The sequence below is a fragment of the Echinops telfairi genome, unplaced genomic scaffold (assembly GCF_000313985.2).
Source record: "Echinops telfairi isolate 266 unplaced genomic scaffold, ASM31398v2 ScPeMD7_7424;HRSCAF=8462, whole genome shotgun sequence".
Taxonomy (NCBI): domain Eukaryota; kingdom Metazoa; phylum Chordata; class Mammalia; order Afrosoricida; family Tenrecidae; genus Echinops; species Echinops telfairi.
This window is the reverse complement of record NW_022111324.1, coordinates 21,563,114-21,581,780: the sequence shown is the minus strand read 5'-3', so window position 1 is coordinate 21,581,780 and position 18,667 is coordinate 21,563,114. Positions and strand designations below refer to the sequence as shown.

Below are 18,667 nucleotides of genomic sequence, written 5' to 3'. Positions count from 1 at the left end.
ATCAGTATGGATATGAAGTGTCGCAAAAATAAAATATTCAGTGGAAAAACAGAATTTACAACAGAGTGCCATATTTAATTAAAACACACGCACACACACACAAAAACCTCACTGCCATTGAGTCATGCCGACTCATAGTGTCTCTTTAGGACAGGGTAGCATTGGCCCTGAGCGCTTCTGGGACTGTAACTCTTTACCGGAGTAGAAAGCCCCATCTTTCTCCCAGGGAGCAGTGGTTTTCAACCTAGAACCAACCACCTGGGCGCCTTAAAAAGAAAAGAAAAGGGAAAAAATCCAAGACAGTCTTTAAGAGCTAGCAGTTAGGCTTTGGTTTTTTGTTGTTGTTGTTGTTGTTTTTGAGAGGAAGTTGCTTTAATCAAGGGGTGACGTCCTCAACCAGGGGGGGCTTTGTTTTAAGGACCACATATGTATTAACTCGTGTAAAGTTAATAACAGCCCTATGAGGTAGAAATTATCGTCAGGCCCATCTTACAGATAAGCAAACCAAGGCACAGAGATGCCAAGTAAAGTGCTCAAGCGCCCAGTGAGCAGGTGGGTTCAAACACACAGAACTGCATCTCGGTCTTGCTTCCGTTTAGACGGAGCCGCTCCTCCAGGCCCCTTGGCGCAGAGGGCAAGCACCCAAGACTCCTCCGCTAGACGCAACCACTGGACGGACTGCACTTGCACTGTGCGTCGGAGCGAAACAGTGCTTGGAGGCTCCAAGTCGCCAAGCCGCGCCGGAGCGATTCCTTAATAGGATTTTCGGGGTTCCTGCGTGAGCCCCTGTGAAATCTGGCTCTTGCTTTGGGAGATGGTAGGGGGGTTGCCTGCTCTGCCCCTCACACAGCAATCCTGCGACAGAGCTGGTCCTCTGGCGCAATGCGCACGGTGACCGGAAGGGGCGCTGAATGAAGCGCATCATCCCATCCCCGGAATTCTCCCTCCTCTGTGGGCTGCGTGGCTGCCAGGACCCTGCGTCCCTGCATGCAAGCCTCCCCCAGTGGTGGCGGCAGACTTACTTGAAGAAGTCTTCTTTGCAATAGACACTCCCTGCCCTGGAGAAACACCTGTCGGCCAGCTGCATCTGGCAGTCTGCACACTTGAGGCAGGAGCTGTGCCAGTGCCTGTCCAGGACCTTCAGGATGAACTTGTCCAGGATGTGCTGGTTGCAGCCAGCGCACTGGGGAATCTCTGTGGGAAGGAAGGAGAGAGGCGGCGTGAGACTTCCCTGGCCTGCTCACAAACCGGGCTGTGTGTGGCGATCCATCTGCCCTGGGGGAGAAGGAACCGAATCAGCAGCCCCTACTCCACACCCTCCAGCAGCAGTGTAGAGGCTGGACATTGCACAAGGGGCCAGGTGGAATGGAATCAAACCCTAGCTTTACTGGCCAGGCTATGTCCTCTGGCTTGGGGTGGCTTTGACCCCAAGCGGTCACCTGTTTCTAATCTGTACAGGAACACCACAAAGGTAGGAACATCAGCCAATGCCATGTTTGCCAGCTGCAGCACCGCAGCCGTGAGGGGGGCAGTCTCATCACTGGGCAGAGCTTGTGCTAAAACCAGCAGCCTCCAAAGTGAGCCTTGTCTTAGCATGGACTGAGAAGCCATCTGGTCTACCAAGCAAGTGATATGGATTGCCGGGGGTGGGGTGGTGGAGTGCCTTGAGGTCCAGGCCTGACGGTGCTGGGTAGCATGGGAATCCCAGCATTTTGAGGGGCTGTAGCAAATACCATGAGCTGGCACAATCAACATTCCCTCCTTATATGCCAGCCTAGGTTTTAGACTGGAAAGGTAGAAACCGCTCTCCCATACTCCCTTGCAGCTAGGGTTCAAAATACAACCCTGAGCCTGCCAGTCACACTGCACTTCGGAGAGGCATGTATTCAGAGTGTGCTAAATTCAGGGACAGCTGAAAGGCAAGCTCCTTTTAAGCTGGTCTGGATTGTGACAGAGACTACCGGGTTCTGTGGTGAGAATCTCTCATTTGAGTGCTATTTCCAAAACACACAAACAGGCCATTGGGATATTCACCCAACACCATCCCCAGGCCTGTCCACAATGCAATTCTGTGGGGCTGGTAGCTCCGGCCAGAGCTGGTCCCACTGCACTGAAAACCACCTGATATCTAAACAGGGAATGTGGGTTCTGTCATCTGTAACGGAACCATATCGGCTGCCTCCCCTCGTCCCTGCCCTGGATGAGTTCCTATCCAAGGTATGGTTCTCTGTCACCCACCTTCACCAAGGAATTGCTTGTGGTTTGGAGAATAGTTGAGTCAGTACATTTGTTTCAAAATCTACAAAACGGCCAGGCTTCCCTGGAGGAACAAATAGTGCCAGCAGGTCCAGCCTTTTTCTCTGTACTTTTCCAAAATAAGAGGACAAATTGTAAGAACAACAGCATAAGAGAGTACAATCAGCACCCTGCAGAGGCACACCAGGAGACAGGCTGCCCTGGAGTTTCTGGTCTCTAGCACAAATCGCATATCTGATCCTGATTAGTCCATAGTATGGTCGACAGTGTAGATAGAGATTCCTAAACTGATTTGGCCTACCACCCCTCTATCAGGAAAAAAAAAATGACTCAGCTCCCCCTTGGTAATGGAAAACTCAGCCCAGGATAAAGTGGAGACATCTGCTTTTGCAGCACCACCCCCACCACCTCCATCCCCACCCCCACCCCAATTCTTCCAGCGCCCCTCCTCCAGGTGGAGGGAAACACAGTGGCCCTTTCTCAGTTTTTATCTTCACTGCCTAAGTGAGAGGGGAACAGGGGCCAGCAGGCTCACCTCACAGATGTTTACCACTGAATAAGAATCCATCCATCCTTCCTGACACGCTCACCTTGAAAGGGTTCTCACTAGCCCCCCCTGGACAAAGTAGTGAAACCAATCTCATAAATCCTGTGTGTGGGTGTAATATAATTTAAAAATATTAACACAAGTGAATTAGTCTCAGAGCCCTGGGGGGAGGAGGGGGCAGGGATTGTTTTTAATACAGCTAAACTTATCTAGAGAGAAGGCTTCCTCAAGTATTAAGAGATTTGTATTTATGGAATGGAGGCTAAATCCAGGGAGCGGTGTGGCACTGAAGAACCACATCACTATCCTCTAATTCTGTACGATCTCCTCCCCTTACATGGGCCCCTTACATGGACCTTACATGGTCCATACATGATATACTTCTTTGGTTATGTTAGACTTGTGTCTGCTCATTTTCCACTTAAGATCACTCGGTACATGGAAGTCAAGATAGAAGACCTCTCAGAGACACTGACAGGAGTAAGGGTTCCCTGAGGGTACCCGAAGTTGTGTGTGGGGGGAGTTGATAGCATTGATGATTGTATAGCCCCACCCGATGGGATTGAACAACAGAACTGTACAGGAAGGGAAGGGATATATTGGAATTAGTAAGATATGCCAATAGCAATATTATTCAAAAACACCCAAAAAACAAGCAAAGGCATTTGTGTTTAAAATACACAGCAGGCCATTGGAACATTCACTCAACGCCATCACCAGTTCCGCCCACCCTTGGATCCTGCCAATTCAAGTCCAACTCCAACCTGTGCCCGCCAGCCCTCAGCAGCCTCCTGCATTTGCTGGAGAGTCAAACTCATCCGGAGCCCCCAGAATCACCCCAGCTAGATACATAGGTCTGAACACTTGCTGATTTGTCTCCGTGCACATGGGGTTATTTTCGTTTTCTATCTCGAAAAATAAACTGTCCCACCGACAAATCCTAAGGAGTTCTGTCTAAGTTCGAAGCACAAGGTGGATGGCCACAGGAATTTCCACAAGAGTGGGTAGAAATGGCTCAGGACTGGGACCATGGATCCTAGAGGCAGACTAGCTGGGTTTGAATCCTGACTGCTCTTCCACCTGGGACAAATCGTTTAGCTGCTCTCTGCTTCCATCTTTTCATCTGTAAACGGAGGGTGGTTGATGACCATGGTGCCTCCCTAGAATTGTAAAGATTCTAGAGAGGGTTTGCTATTACTCTGTGGGATAATAGGGATTGTTGGAGAGCTGCTACTGTCACCTGGGGGAAGGAGGGCTGGCCCAAGCTGGGAAGTTGGGGGGTCTCTCTCATTGAGACCCCAACAGAATCCAGGCAGAAATCCCTTGCCCCCATAGGGAGGCCCACAGAGTGCCAGTCACACTGCACCTGCAGGACAGGCTGAACTGATTCTGCCACACACCACACCCACACCTCTCCCCAGGGGCCGTCAGGGACCCACCTGCCTGGAGTGGCCAGGGCAGGGTACCAGCGGAGGTGGCCAATGGGCTGGCCGAGGCAGAGCGATGGGCAGGAGTAAAGGGGTGAGTACCAGAGCTGGTGGGAGGTGACCAGGCCAATCTCCTCCGAGGAGAGGGTGAGGGCGCAGTCTGTAAAAGGGGCCTGCAGAGCCGGGGAGGGCAGGCTTGTCCCGCTCGCTTGGGTCTGCCAGTCCAGGCCCGTGGCTGAGCCCGAGAAAGGCTAGAGGGGTGAGCGGTGCACCTCGTTTTGTCCGGATGGGAAGCGAAGCCCTAACAGCTGGAGAAGGGATTTGAGGACAAAGAGATGCCGAGCCGGCAGACGAGGATCCGGGCTTCCTGCGGTCGATTGTACGCTGCGCCGAGCCCCGGGGGCTGCGGGGAGGGGCTCGGGGTCCGCGGGCAGCACCGGCGCAGACCCGGCACTGCCCCCCACCCCACCGCCACCCCAGGGAGCGGGTCCCCCTCTGCTCTATCGCCAGGGGCCTCTTAGCTGGGAGCAGAGTTTGTCCCCGGAGAGACACGTGAAGCCGTGAGAGCGCAGCCTCGAGACCGCCTCCGACAGTTCTCACCACTCCTGGGCAGGAGGCCGCCTAGGCTTGCGACAGAACGCGTGGCTTGGCCTTCCCTCCGGGGACAGAGAGGGCTCTATTTCTCCTGCCGGCCACACACACATGGGAATGAGGCAGAGGATGCATGCCATCAAATTTCTTTCCAGCAAGGTATCTATCTACCAGGAGCCTTAATATGATGAGTATTCAAGAGAGAATACATTAGCGCTAATAGATGCAGGGACGTCGTCGGGCTGGGCCGTTGGAGGCTTGTACGCCAAGGCAACATTGCGTGGGGAAGACACTAAAAGCAGACAGGCCAGCTCCAGCAGGGAGGAGAGGCTTCCCGCGGGTCTGGCTCTGGGCCCAACCAGGAGTCCTCAGAGAGGCCTGGGGACCAACGGACATCTTCAGGTCTAGCAGAATGGTACCAGACATGCAGAGTAAGGTGCGCGTGTAAATGTGAAAAATAACCTTTTCCACTGCAGAGTCCATGGAGGGCTTTTTGTTGTTGTTATTGCTGCCTTAAGATGTTTTTTTCAAAACAAAAATTGACGCAGAAAGGGTTCAAAAGCTCCACAACCTACTACTGCTCACGGTCTGGTTTGAGGGGCTCCCGGTGCTGAGCGCGGCACTGCTGCCTCCGTCGTCACGCGCACAACGCAGCAGCCAGGAGCCAGGACCATGCCCACTTGACAGACAAGGAAGCTGAACTGGGAGCGTTCAAGCAAAATGCTCTGGCTGCCACCACGAGAAGGGGGAGCAGAACCCACCGCCTCCCGCCTGCCCGCCTTAGGTTGGACCAACCCCCACCTCGGGGCAGGGGGGGTGGAAACCTAGCACACCATGCATCACGTGGCAGGTCCTTGCATATCATGTGGGAGTGGTGGTGGGGTGGGGGGAGCTGATGGAGCCCGAGGGAAGGTCTCAAGATGCTGTTTACAATGACAAAGAGGTGAGTCACTGGTCTCTGGCGTGCCCTGCTCTGGAGACTGGGGTAAATGGTAATGTTCCTGGGGCCAAGTAAGCTGGTTGTGTGGAGGGACCTTGAAAGCCCAGGGAAGTCTGATCTGAGCCCTCCTACCCAAAGCCAGAAGCTCTGTCAAGTTCCCACTGCTCCCACCTAGGAGGCCTCCCACTTCAGGTCTTGATTCAATTTGTGAGAAATGTAAAGTATGAGGGTATGGGGGGAAATCAAACAGCAACAATATAAGCTTTCACTTTTCCACCTACAATAGTTTCTTCTTCTTCTTTCCCACAAGACAGAGGTGATCTGAGTCCTTTGTCAGAAATAAAGATCTAACTAAACTTTCCAAGGGATAAAAGGGTTTCCAAAGCTCTAGAAAGCTCCCTGACTTCACTCAGGATTCTGGGTTACAGAACGGGGCTTCGAAAATGGCCTCCGAGCAGAGCTCAGTGGTTACTGGGAGGGAATCTGACCTGTAAACCTAGTTCCCAAGATGAGGAAACTTTTTTTTTAATGGAAGGTCTTTAAAGGTTTGTCTGCATGTATGTATTCTGTGGTGATGCCCTTTGCTGGGGCCCTAAAGAAAGGCACATAGGTGGGAAAGACAACACTGGCTTCAGAAACAGCCCTGGCACCTGCACCGCAGGAAACAGCTCACTCCCCCCAAGGTCAGCCTGTCCCTGTCAGTCCTCCTGCAGAGTGATAAGCCTTCAAGGCTCAGAGCAGATACACTCACTGTGCACACAGACCCTCTTATGAACACTCACAAACACACAGTCACACAGTCATACACACGTCCACACACAAACTACATATAAACAAAGGCACACTCATAAAATAGACACAGACACATTAAAAAACACACAAGAAAATCCAAAAGCTACTCAGACACCCTGAGATACATACACAGTCACACAAAAATCCTCCCCACACACACATGTGCCACTCATATATACAGGCTACATATGTACAGCATACTCTACTGTCCCGTAGTCTCATCTATATAAACACACATGCACACATATTCACACATGCATCTTCACACATAGGCTACTGTGTTGCTCATCTGCAAACCCAGTTCTGAAGTCAAGCTCTGGCTGTGGAAAGGAAGCAAGCAGTGAGGGCCAGAGCTGAGCTGGCTGCCTGGTGCTGGGCGGGGAGTGGGGTGGAAGTGAAAGAGACTGCTGGGGGGGTGGTAATGGAATGCTTTTAAATACCTTTTTGCAGAGGGTTTTTAAATATTGGGTTTTGTTTTTCCTGAAAGTTTTCACTTTCGGTCAGAGTTTAGACTTCCCACTCTTTCGACCTGCCAAATTGCGTACAATAAACCAATCCTAGGTTGGACCTGGGCTCAGATTCTGATTCTATCGCGTCTGTGATCCTAGGCAGATGACTTAACCTGTGGAGCCTTGGTTTTACCATCTGTAAAATGGCACAGCATCTGTCTTTCAAGATTGCTCTGGGGATAAACCTCCGACCCCCAAACCATTGTCTGAGCTCAGTGGTTAGTTAGTATCTGCTCCATTCTCCTGGCCAGTTTTTACCAAGGTGAATTTATATAGTTAAAGAATATTAAAATGACGTCATGCTGTATTGGCTCTCACTATACCTGTTTTCTTTCACACCTGCTCTGTAAAACAAAACAAAGTCATTCAGAACCCTCCTTTCTATCCCCCTAGTAGAAGCACAGCCCTTTCTAATCAACACAAACCCAGGGAAGGCACAGCAGACCATACAGCATCACCGTAGGCCTGTCTTAAAACAGAAATAAATCAATAAAGAGGGGCCCAGTCCTTTTGGAAGAAAAATTCTTTCCTCCACAAAACCAGGGCAGTTAGCCAGAGCTTGGTCCCCTCCCAACGTACGAATGTTGAGAACAGAGAGGCCACCACATGCCTGACCCCACTACATGTTTCGGGGAAGAGAGTGGCCGGAACTCAGTGGAACATTTGAAGCTTCTTGCATTTTTTATTTTTTAACATCTAGCTGCCCCAAAGAGAAGGGGCCATCTCTTACTTGATCTCCCACTCTTGCCCTGTGCTCATCATCTTCTTCACCAAGGAAGCTTCTAAAACTCAACCTGGTGCCTCTGCCCTCAAAGCACCTGACACAGCCACGAGGAAACACCGGGCTTCTTTTCCCATGGGAGGGGGGGCAGCAAAAAACAGACCCCATTTCTGAGCCCCCCAAATTTCCATTAGTGACGTTTTCAACAGCTGGGAAATGAAAAAGATCAGCACAGACCAAAGTGTCCACCCCCATGGTGAGGTAGAGAGACGCCTTGGGCTTTTTCATCCCCACTCACGTTTCTTCATTTCCAAGAAATTGCTCTCAAGAAACCAGAGGTCACCCGAGACATTTCAGAGAGGGTTATTGGTTTGTTTGCTTGATCGATTTTCATTCTTTGAAAAATGGGTCTTTCTTTGGGTCTCGAAGGGAAACAGAGACCCTAAACCAACATCTCTACTGAGGACATTAAAAGGAGAGCCAACACACCTGACCAGGGTCTGTCTCTAGGACATTAAAAGGAGAGCCAACACACCTGACCAGGGTCAGTCTCCACGACGTCTGTAAGGAGGTGCTCCTTTCCGGGGAAATGTGTCCGAATTCCAGATATTTCTCTTGGGATCACAATACTGACGAATGACTTCAAATTTTCAAAAATTATGTTATTTGTAAGAAATGCTCTGAGATCAAGTTAATTCATATTTTGTAAAAATTGAATACCGAGGTGTCCACTTGGCATTGCTTTTTTAGCACACTTTGGATGACAAGAGTTGCTCTGTTTTGTTCCACATGTTGGAATAAAGTGAGTCTCCCTCGAAACTTCCAGAAAAGCGAGCCCGGGTCTGGGGGAGATACTTCCTCAGAGCCCTGCTTGCAGACCCCACAAAACCCCACTGTCGCTTGGCCACTTCCTGGGACACCCAGGACCACTCCAGTCTGTTGGGGGCAGCTGTCTGCAAAATGGAAACACGAAGGTGGCCAGCTTTCTCAACTTTGCTCAACATGCTAACATTTACAAGCCCTTCACTGCTCCCAGCACCCCAGTGGGTGGAGTATTGTTTATGTTTAAAAGTTTATGCATCAGCCTTCTGGGACCACGGAGCAACCTTGGCCCCCAAACAAAGTTCAGCAGGCAGAAAGTAGCAGAAAGATAGGGAAATGGAAATGTGCATGGCACAGGAGGGGGCAGCGGGGGCTGTTACTTGGAAGTGGCTGCCTGTCACAGCACTCTCCCAAAGTGTGTAGAAATTGGCTCCCGGGAAACGAATTTGCTCTGCAAACTTTTACCAAAACTGCAACAAAATGTTCAAACAACAACAAAAGCTTACAAGGATAGGGGGCTTCTTCCAAGGTGCACAACTGGGCACCCAAGTTCTTTGCCCTTTGATGACAGAGTTTGGGGTTCCATGAAGATCACTCAGAAGGGCTCCCCTCGGTTTGGGTCTGAGGCTTTTATTGCTAGCTGGATTGCTGGTGGTTCACTGTGGAGTCAGTCATTGTCTGAGCTCCATCTTAAATAACAGTTGGCCAACAAATGTTTCCAAAAACACCTACTTTAATATATTTACACTTCTTTCCTGACTACCAGTGGAAAGATGATGACAAATGAGGGCTTTCAGGAAACACAAAGACAGTTGAAAGAGTATTATACAAGGATTTCTCTGGGAATTATCCATTCTTTCTCCACCTGTAAGGTGAAATCAACCACCGTGGCAGGCGGGTCTCAAACCTGGCCTCAGATTGTCTGTGTAAGGACAAACAAGTGCACAGTTTTTGAAAATGCTTGGGAAATCCCCACTCACTGATTTCTTCAGAGAATAACCTGAGCCTAAGCGAACTTCTGGAACACCAAAGCCTGCCAATTAGAATGGAGGTCTACTCTAGACTCAGTGGACTTCTAGCTTCCAGAATGTTGAGAAAATACCTGTTTTCAAAAGCCAAAACAAACACACACACACAAACAAAGATATAGTTAAAATTAAACTAATCAAAAGTTCCATGACTGGAGATAAAGAACTATAGAAGTATCTGGTCCCAAGTTACCACCATCATTGCTGACTGAAAAAGCCCTGTCCTCTGGTCATAAGACCCCACTTAAAGCCCCTGCTAGCTGTGACTGGAGGGGCCGAGGAGCTGATCCACACCACACACTGAGGAAGCCCCTAGCCAGAATCTGGAGTCATTGTCACCCCACAAATCAGGACTCACCTTGAAGTGTCTCTCCCCCCTCACTCTTGATATTTCCCTACTAAAGGTGGTTTGGCTTTGTTTCGTTTTCTTTGTAACCATGTCCTTTGTAATGTTTTCCCATTCTTTCCAAACAGTACATCTTGAAGAAACCATAATCTAATTTTCCAAAGATGTCTCACAAAAATTGTCATAACCTAGTATGAATAATCTCATAAGCCACACAACTGAAAGGATGACAGGCTAATATTTTTTAAATTTCGAGAAGAAAAGTCCCAGTGAGCGTCACTTTGTGATGGCGACGGCAGCATGAACTGGCTCAGCCACAAGAACATTGGAAGCATTCTAACAAAAGGCTGGCCTTCCGCTTAAAGTCAGTCATATTCTCTACCGTGACTATATATCTGCTTACCCCCCACATCGATCTGCATGCATTTGTTGTCTCATCTCCAGATGTTTCTGCCTCGCTAGTTTGTTTTAACAAATGACTACAAAGCAGGACAAAGGCAGAAAGCCAAACCCTTCAGAGGTGAGCACAGCCAAGCTGTCCTTTCCCTCCACTTCGCCACAAGAGCCCTCTTTGTTTCAGGTGTGGGTTTGGTGTCCCTTTGAAAATCTCCTTTGTCTTTTTCATGAGTAGACTGTTCAAAATAGTGATCTCTTCCAGAGAAGATCAAGTTTGAAAGTATCTTAAGACCATCTCGAGGTTACTATTTTCAGGCTTGAATTTGGATGACATGGTAACAGAAAGGAACCCTGTGGCAAGGGAAACAAAATGTAAATGTGTATTAACAAGCACAGAATTCCCTACCAGTTTATATCATAATGTGGGATTTGTATCTTACGGTAGGATGATAAATCGTCTCAGTAATTGCTAATAAAAACAGAAAACCCTACAAACAATCCCATGATCGACTATGGGCACATCCCTTATTTCCACTCCATTTTCACCCCTAATCGTTGCCACAGCGCTACAATGTGTTTTCTTAATGTCTCATTTTGTAGCAATGTTCCTTATGTTTGGCAATCTCTCCCTCATCAGAGGGAAGTGTCAATTAATTTGGCTGCAAGTTTCGCCTCCATTAAACTAGTCCCAGAACCAATCCCGTAACCCTCTGACATTATAATTAAAACAAATTCTACTTTAAAGGCATTTGGGGGTGAGTTAGCGCAGTAGAACATCTGTGATTAGATCCAGACTAACAGAGGGAAATGTGTGTGTGTGTGTGTGTGTGTGTGTGTTGGGGAGGTAGGGGGGCGGGAATTGAGAAAGGAAAAGAATCCACAGGAGTTAGGACTTGTCTCCCCAAACGATTGCCCAGTCAGCCACTAATGCAGTTAACCCAGAGCACAGTTTCCGGGAGAATCAATTTCAGGTTCGTCAATTAAACTCAACCTGTCCACCTACCCCCAACAGCAGAGCCTCCAAATGGTTGGTTCTTGTTCCATTTTGATGGGAGCTCCTATAAAATGAGGACTAAAAGCAGGAAAAGCCTCAGCTTATTTTTCCCTACCACAAACAAAAATAGGAGGTGATCTCCAGGTAACTGTTGTCCTGAGCACAGCACTTACACGGACCTGCTTCCTTAGAAAAAGGTGAGAGATGGATAGCTCTCACTGTGGGACTCAGGAGCCCCAATGTGCTGCGAATTCATGCACCCACCTTACTCCCGGCAAAAATATCATGAAGGACAGATGGAAGGAAGTCACGAAAGAAAGGGGGAGACATTCAGACAAAAGGAGGATAGACATTGAAGCCAGAAGAGCAGTAAATAATCTGCTTGCTCACATCAAGATAAGGGCACTAACCCACTCTAGGGAAGGGGAAAAGGCAGAAAACGTTGAGTCCTCTGACCCGAGCCATCCCCAAACCCCCGCAGCCAGAGCAGCAATGAATCCGATGACCCTGTGGCTGCACACTGCTGCTTCACTGTCTCCAACCTTGGCCTTCCCCAGTGAGTAGCATTGTCCCTTTCATCCTCCCGGCAGCTAACCTGGTTCCAAGTTTCTGTGTGTTCCAAAACTCCCCAGCTCTAATCCGGATAAATGTCCATAATGGAAAGAAATGGCACAAGGTTCCACCGTCCAATTCCACCTCCCTTCCCCCACCAGCAGACCTTTAATTTGGAGGAGGAAACAAGTTTCCCAGCCAGAGAAATCCACCGAAAAGCCACGTTCCGGACCCAAGCAAGAGGCTCAGAGATGATCTTTGATGACCAATGAAAAGAATGGTCAGTCACTGTTAACTAATTTTCCGTCTCCGCTAGAGAGCCGGCTCCCAAGCACGACCCTCCCTTCTCCTGTTCTCCGGGTGTCTCCCCAGCTCTGGTGGCCCTACGGGTTCTGTCTGCTAAGACGGCACCAAGTAATCACTAATTGACTGCATACAGAGTGAAAGGGCAGGAAAATCCGAGGTAAATGGGAAGTCAGGACAATGGAAATATTTAAGACTTGAGGCTGTCTACACCTGGTCAGCGAGGTCAGCAGGTCACTGTTGAAAACACAAGACACCCCTGTGACTGTATTTTGTCTGCTCACTGGAGAGACATTGCTTTGCTGGTTTCCCTCCTTCAGTCCCCACCCCCACCTCGCTTCCAGGGGGACTGGCTCTTTAAAGCGCAACCCTGGCATTTGCAGTGGGGCAGGAGGACTCCGAGGCGTTGGGAGGAGTCCCTGGCTCTAATCCCTGGAGCATTCCGCCTACATTCTTGCGTGCGCCCCCGCTTTGTTTTTGGCGTGTCAGGAGGAAGCTGCTGCAGCTGCAGTCGCCCGTCCTTTTACTTCGTGCTGTGCCGCTGCGTTTTTGTCTGTCGGTTTTGTCCCGCCAGGCTTCGCTAAGTAATCCCTCTCCTTATTGATTAGCCTCCTCCCTCAGGCCCCTTTAGACGGTCGCTTCATCCACTACAAGAGCGGAAAGGACAGCAAAGTCCTATTCTGGGTAGAAATGCCACCGGCGGGGTGCAGCCCGCGCTCGGTGGCAGGCCGGCAGCGGCCTCGGCCCTGGTTTTGGCCCCGCAGCCCCGCACCTGCTCGCCCTCCCTGGGCGCTCTCGCCCCCTCCCAAGAACCCAGTGCACCCCGGCGCCGGCGGCGGCGCTGGTAAGGCGCTCGGGCCTCAGAGGTGCGCGAGCGTGCCCCCAAGTCCCCTAAGCGCTAGCCGCAGGGCTCAGAGCCTGGGCTAGAAGGCGGGAGCTGCTCCCTCCCCCTGCCCCTCCCCCGGCTTTCCAAGGGTTAAAAAGTCCCGCAAAGGCTCGGGATTTCGGCACTGGTGTTAGGGTGGCGTTTCCAAAGGCTTGGCGAGAAATGGACTTGGGAAGGGCGAGAGGTTTCAGCCCCGTGGCTCCGAACAGGGCGCACAGCCCACTCTGGCCTGCAGCGACTTTCGCAGTGGACGGGCGCCGCCACCGCCGCACCTCGGGATGGACCGGAGTGGAAGCCTAGAGAGGAACAGGGTATTGCGCAGTGACTGGGGGTAGGAGGCAGGGCGCAGCGATGCCGAATGTAGCATGCGGTGGACGGAGGTCATGGTGTCCCCTTCGCGGCCTGGACCTTTTCACGGAGCAGCGCTACCAGGTGCATATGTCGAGGCGGCTTTCCCGGAAGGGCGACCGTCTCTACACCCGGGAGCCCCCACAAATCCAGGGCGCGCCAATGAGCGCCCTGGCCCAGCGCCGCCCGCAGGCGCGCAGCTGAAGCCCCTCAAATCCACTCCTCGCCGGTGCCGGGCCACCCAAGGCGTCGACTGCCCGCGGCGCTGTGGAACCCTGCCCAGGTCACCTCGGGGCCACACAGGTCGCCGCTCTTAGACCCGAGGACGCCGCTCCCGCAGCCCCGCCTGGCGCTAGTGTTCCGCGAGTTAAGACCTCGGCCAAGCTAGGAACAAACTCGAGTTAGTGCCCGCTTCCTCTTCCATTGGGCTTTGGGACTTCCCCGGCCGGCCTCTGAGCGTATCTCCGTCCCGCATCCTCTCAGCCTGCCTTAAACCTGAATGCTGCGCTTTGAGCGCACGGAGACAGCGGGGCCCAAACCCTCCTCTGCCCTCACTGTCCACTGCCACGCGGGCGCGCGCCTTTACCCGCTGCCCCAAGGGTTTCCGCAAAGCTCCTTCTAGGTGGTGCGCAGCTGGCAGCTGTGGCCCAAAGCAAGCGCGGGGTCCCTGCTGCCAGAGAATCTGCACCCCAACCTTCCAGCTCACTGATCCGCTGACCCCGCCAACCGACCTTTTAAAATTCGGCTCAAGTAGGAGAATATTTTTGTAGCGCAGGTCACGGCGAAGTCTGCGGTGCCTAAGGCTATTTATGTTATCTTCATCTGATAAAAACCTCTCTCTCTCTATGTACCTATCCATAGATGTGTGTATGTATATATACATACATACACATATATACCTTACATATATCATCCGGGCCCCCTTCCCAGACTTTATTCCACCCCGTGAGAAATGGCCTGGAAAGAGGACAATGGACAACATCAGGGCAAGATTTCTTTTGTTAAGCACCCCACGCACCCCGCAGGAGCCTCGGGAATGGAAGGGAAGGGAAGATAGTGGGCATCCTGGAGAAGCCCTTCACCCAGTTCTCACCAAACGCAAAACCAAGTGTCCTTTTCCCACGGCTTTGGGTTTGCAGGGGCTGCGGGAACATACATTTAAGGAGACCTGGAAGAAAGATGGGAGATGGTCCCGAGCCTGCTTTCCCTTTGCCATCCTCTGCTGGGTCGGGGCGGTTGCCCCTTTCTCCTGCGTGGGTTGCCCCGCTGTTCAGCCCCGGAGGCCACATGTGTCCATCGGCCTTACCCTCGGAGTCCCAGAGGCTTCTTGGGAAATAGGTATAAAACGAGGGCCAGGGGCAGATAAAAGGTCCCACCTGCCCATAGGCTGGAGAGCGAGGGCGACGGAATCGATATTTTGTGCCTGGAGGGTCAGCTGAGTCCAGGAGCTGAGCTTCGACCGAGACCCTGGAGGCGCTCAGCATCTAGCAAGGGAGGCGACAGACCTAGGAGGCTGTGCACTGGGAGGAGAGAGAGAGACCCGCGACATTGACACTAACACGCCGGCCAAGTAGTGTAACCGGCCAGTGTAGGTTGAGGTCTTTATCGGAACCCATACCTACACCTTTCAAAGGGTCCCTGGACACGCGCCGCTAAAGGTGTTGCTTCCTTCCCGGCGGCCTTCCAGCACTCTCGCCGCTGTTCAGGGTAAGGAAGGACCCTGGTTTTGGAAACATTTAGGAAAGGCAGGAGCTTGGCTGCCCCAGACAGCAAGATCGAGCTCAAAGGCGGGTGGGGTGAGAAACCCACTTTTCTAGGTCCAGGCTGCTCTCTGTATGGCACCGAGATCCCGAGCTGAAGATGCGGGAAGTTATATGCACGAGTCCTAAGGGTGCGCTGGCAGCGGCAGACCGATCCAGGGCTACTGGGCAGGACGTGTGTGCAGGGCTCCTGGCTTAGGACAAGTGTGGCCAGGAGCTAGCGGACAGAGATAGAGGTAGCCAGGTAAGGAAGAGGGCCGGCTGAGTCACGGGTAGAGACCCACTGAGGGAGTGAAATTGTCACAAGTACTTGAAAAGGGTAGGTGAGAAGAATTTGAAAAGGAATCCATCACACCTACCCTCCTCCATAACTAAGCAAACGCACATTCTGACTGCTTTCTCAAACACCCCTGAAGTCAAAGGGGCTGGAAGGGCCAGTTCAGGGAAGCCCTATACTTGTACTCCCAAGTGCTCCATTTGGGTTGTTCCCGGCTATAATGCAGTAAAAAGGTGTACTCGTGTTTGAAGGGGTTAACCTACACCGTCCTGGAGAGACTTGGTGGGGTGGAGGGGGTGTGTGTGTGTTCTGTTGTCTCTCTTCATTCAAGATTCCAAAGCCTACTGAAGGGAGTGGGGATTCTCCTCATTCCCTGAGGCCCACAGGTGTGTTCCCCAACTCGGCCCCCCAACCAGGAGGGGGGGTGGCAAGACACCAGAGCAGGAATGACTGTGTAAGTAATCAGGTGAAAGGTCCATGCTTTGTGCATCCTTAAGAGTTTAATAGCCGCAGGTCAGCTCTGTTCAAAGCACGGAGGGTAAATCCAGACCCACCCCCTCAAAAAAAAAAAAGTTACTTTCCAAAGGGCTGTGGGAGACAAAAGGAAAGAGCCCACCCTCTCCTGGCTTGGCACAGCCATACCACACTGGGCTGCCCTCGAGTGAGTCTTTTCCTTAGCTACCTCAGTAAGTTCTCCCATTTAAAACCCAGACTTGAAGCCACGGCAAACACAAACGGCAGGCTCTGGAAGCAAATATGGGCATTAAAAAAGGCAGCCCCATCGTGGAACCTCGAAGTCGGTCTCTGGGTAAGAGAAACAAAAAGTGAGACAGTTGGAGTAGGGGCGGGGGAGCAAATAAAAGGTGTTGCGCAGCCCAAGGAAGGCTGTCCGCCACGGTTCTTCTAGCCAACAGGCCACCTACCGACTATCGCTATTAAAGCACAGGCGCACTGGGGAGTAAGGACACGCGGGCGGCACACGCACGCCCCTCGCTCAAGCAGAGCTCCAAGCCGATTAAGGATTACGGTACTTTAGCCAGGGTTTGTGCTTCTGTCTGTTGAGTCTGTGGTGGAGTGGGGGCAGTAACAGGGGCAGTGAACCTCCCCCCCACCTCCATTCCCAATTTGAATTATATTTCTTAGTCAATGGTGAACTACCAATGTGAATGTGTTTGCCGACAGTTGACACAAAAACAGACAAAAGATAAATGTAAGGCATAACTAAGAAAAATTAAAATAGGTATGAGTGGAGCTATCCTCTTCTAGTTGCTCCTGAAAACTTCCCAGGGAAGCCGGGAGCACGCAGTCTCCAACTTGCCCTTTGAGGTTTCTCCGACCTGAACCCCCAAAGTGGAGCACCAGGGCGCACCAGGGTGTTGGGGGTGGGGGCGGGTGAGTGTAAAGCGGCCCTTACTTGAAACAAGTCCGAGAACATTGCTATGGCGCTATTAAAGAAGTCACATGCAGAAGCACAGAACCTTGGCAAGCCGAGTGAACGGTCGGCGTCTCCGCAGTGCTCAGAGCAGACCTGCAGAGAGCGCGAGAGCCTGCGGGGCAGGAGCGCGCGCCCCCGACGATCTCTTCGGCTTTCGCACCGACTCTCCAGCACCGCTCTGCACCCGAGAGCGTAGAGCAGACACAAGTACCCTCAGGAAAGTCCCAGCGCGTGACACTCTTGCACACCTGGGGATAACCACTCCCTGAGCTCCAGCTGCTTTTTAATTTCGAGCTCAAGAAAAAAGCTGGCGGGCAGGAGAGCAAAGCGCCCGTGCACCTTACCTTACCCGAGTCCGAGCCCCCCGGGCCTCCACCCTTTCAGTGCGCCAAGGCAAAACCGAGAGTTCGCAAGTCTATCCCAAGCCTCTCCCTTCCCTACGTTCCTGGGCTAGCAGGAATGTGGCGAACGGATTCCCTCACTGGGATCAATTGGTCCCGGGCGGCGCAGGCGATAGGCGCCGCGGGCGGCAGCGGCCGGAGACGCACCAGGCGCGCACGCTCTGCGCGCGATCCGCCGCGACCGAGCGTGCGGCCCGGACCTCTGCGTCGCGGCCCCGCGGGGGCGGCGGACGCACTCTCCAACTTCCCGCCTGCTGGGGTAAAGTTGCATTAGCTTCGTTTGAGCTTTGACTATCGCCCTCGGGAAAGGGTGATGATGATGATGATGATGATGATGATGATGATGATGATGATGATGATGATGAAAGCCCACCCCTGCCCTTAGGCCTGGCCCGCTGCACACTCTCCTGTGCCCCACCCCACCCCCAACAGCACTCTCTCCAAAGCTCTCGGCAAAGCCAAGGGCCAGGATACAAGGTTCCACACCCTTGGCTCAACCTGGGCATTGCCGGGGAGATTTACAGATTCGACCCTAAAAGCCAGGAGCCCAGCCCTTCAAGCAACCTGTCTGTGCCAGTGCCCGGTGACAGCCTCTGCGCCCGGATCGCCGGCCCCTCGCCCCGCCCGGCCCCTAAGCCCCTAGCTGCTCTCGGCGCCCGGGTCCGCCCGCCCCGGCCGAGGCTGCTAGCTGCCTTGTTATGAAATTAAACCAGCGAAAAAGGGGTTGTCTTACGTTGCATCGGCACACCGAGCATCTCCGGGAGCCCCTTGACAGCCCCCTCCGCAGGGACAGCTGCGCTCTGCATCATAGCGGAGCGAGAGCCAGCGAGTCGCAGTCTACCGAGATGTCTCTCTCTCTCGCTTCAGCTGGATTCGGAAATTTGAAAATAATAATTTACAAAGCCAACGAGGCCGCCGAAGTCACGGGCGCAGCCGGGCCCTCCACCTCTCGAGGAGCTCCACGGGCTGGCCGGCCCCCTCCCCCCGCTGGTCCTCGGTCTGTTTCAAATCCCTTTGATCTTGCTCTCCCGGGTTGGTGCACGTCCCCCGGTTGAGGAGACGCTGTTGCTGCAGCTCTGGCTTTTCTCCCCTCCTCCCTCCCTCCCTCCCCCGCCCGCTCCCCTCCCCCTCTCCTGCCACCCTTCGCGTGCCGGCCGCACGCCGGCCGCGGTCACCCAGGCATTTTGATTCATTCACACTGCAGGAGCGGCTGTGACGTCGTTTTCCGCAGGGAGGCCCACCCTTCAGCCAGTACCCCCGCGCCCCCCGGCGGCGGGCAGCCGACCCCTGCCAGAATAGGGGGCTCTGGTCGCCCCGGGAGAGACCAGCCGGACAG

General features: G+C 52.5%; 1 protein-coding gene across 1 annotated transcript in view; it reads right to left on the bottom strand.

Annotated features, from left to right (window-relative positions):
• Positions 1-18,140, bottom strand: part of LHX4 (LIM homeobox 4) — a 46,214-nt gene extending 28,074 nt beyond the window's left edge. The window contains exons 1-2 of the mRNA XM_004706696.2: positions 18,065-18,140; positions 1,023-1,194 (exon numbers count right to left, since the gene is read on the bottom strand). Of these exons, the coding sequence (XP_004706753.1) occupies positions 1,023-1,194; positions 18,065-18,140 (248 nt within the window). The remainder of the gene's footprint in view (positions 1-1,022; positions 1,195-18,064) is intronic.
• Positions 18,141-18,667: the final 527 nt, after the last annotated feature.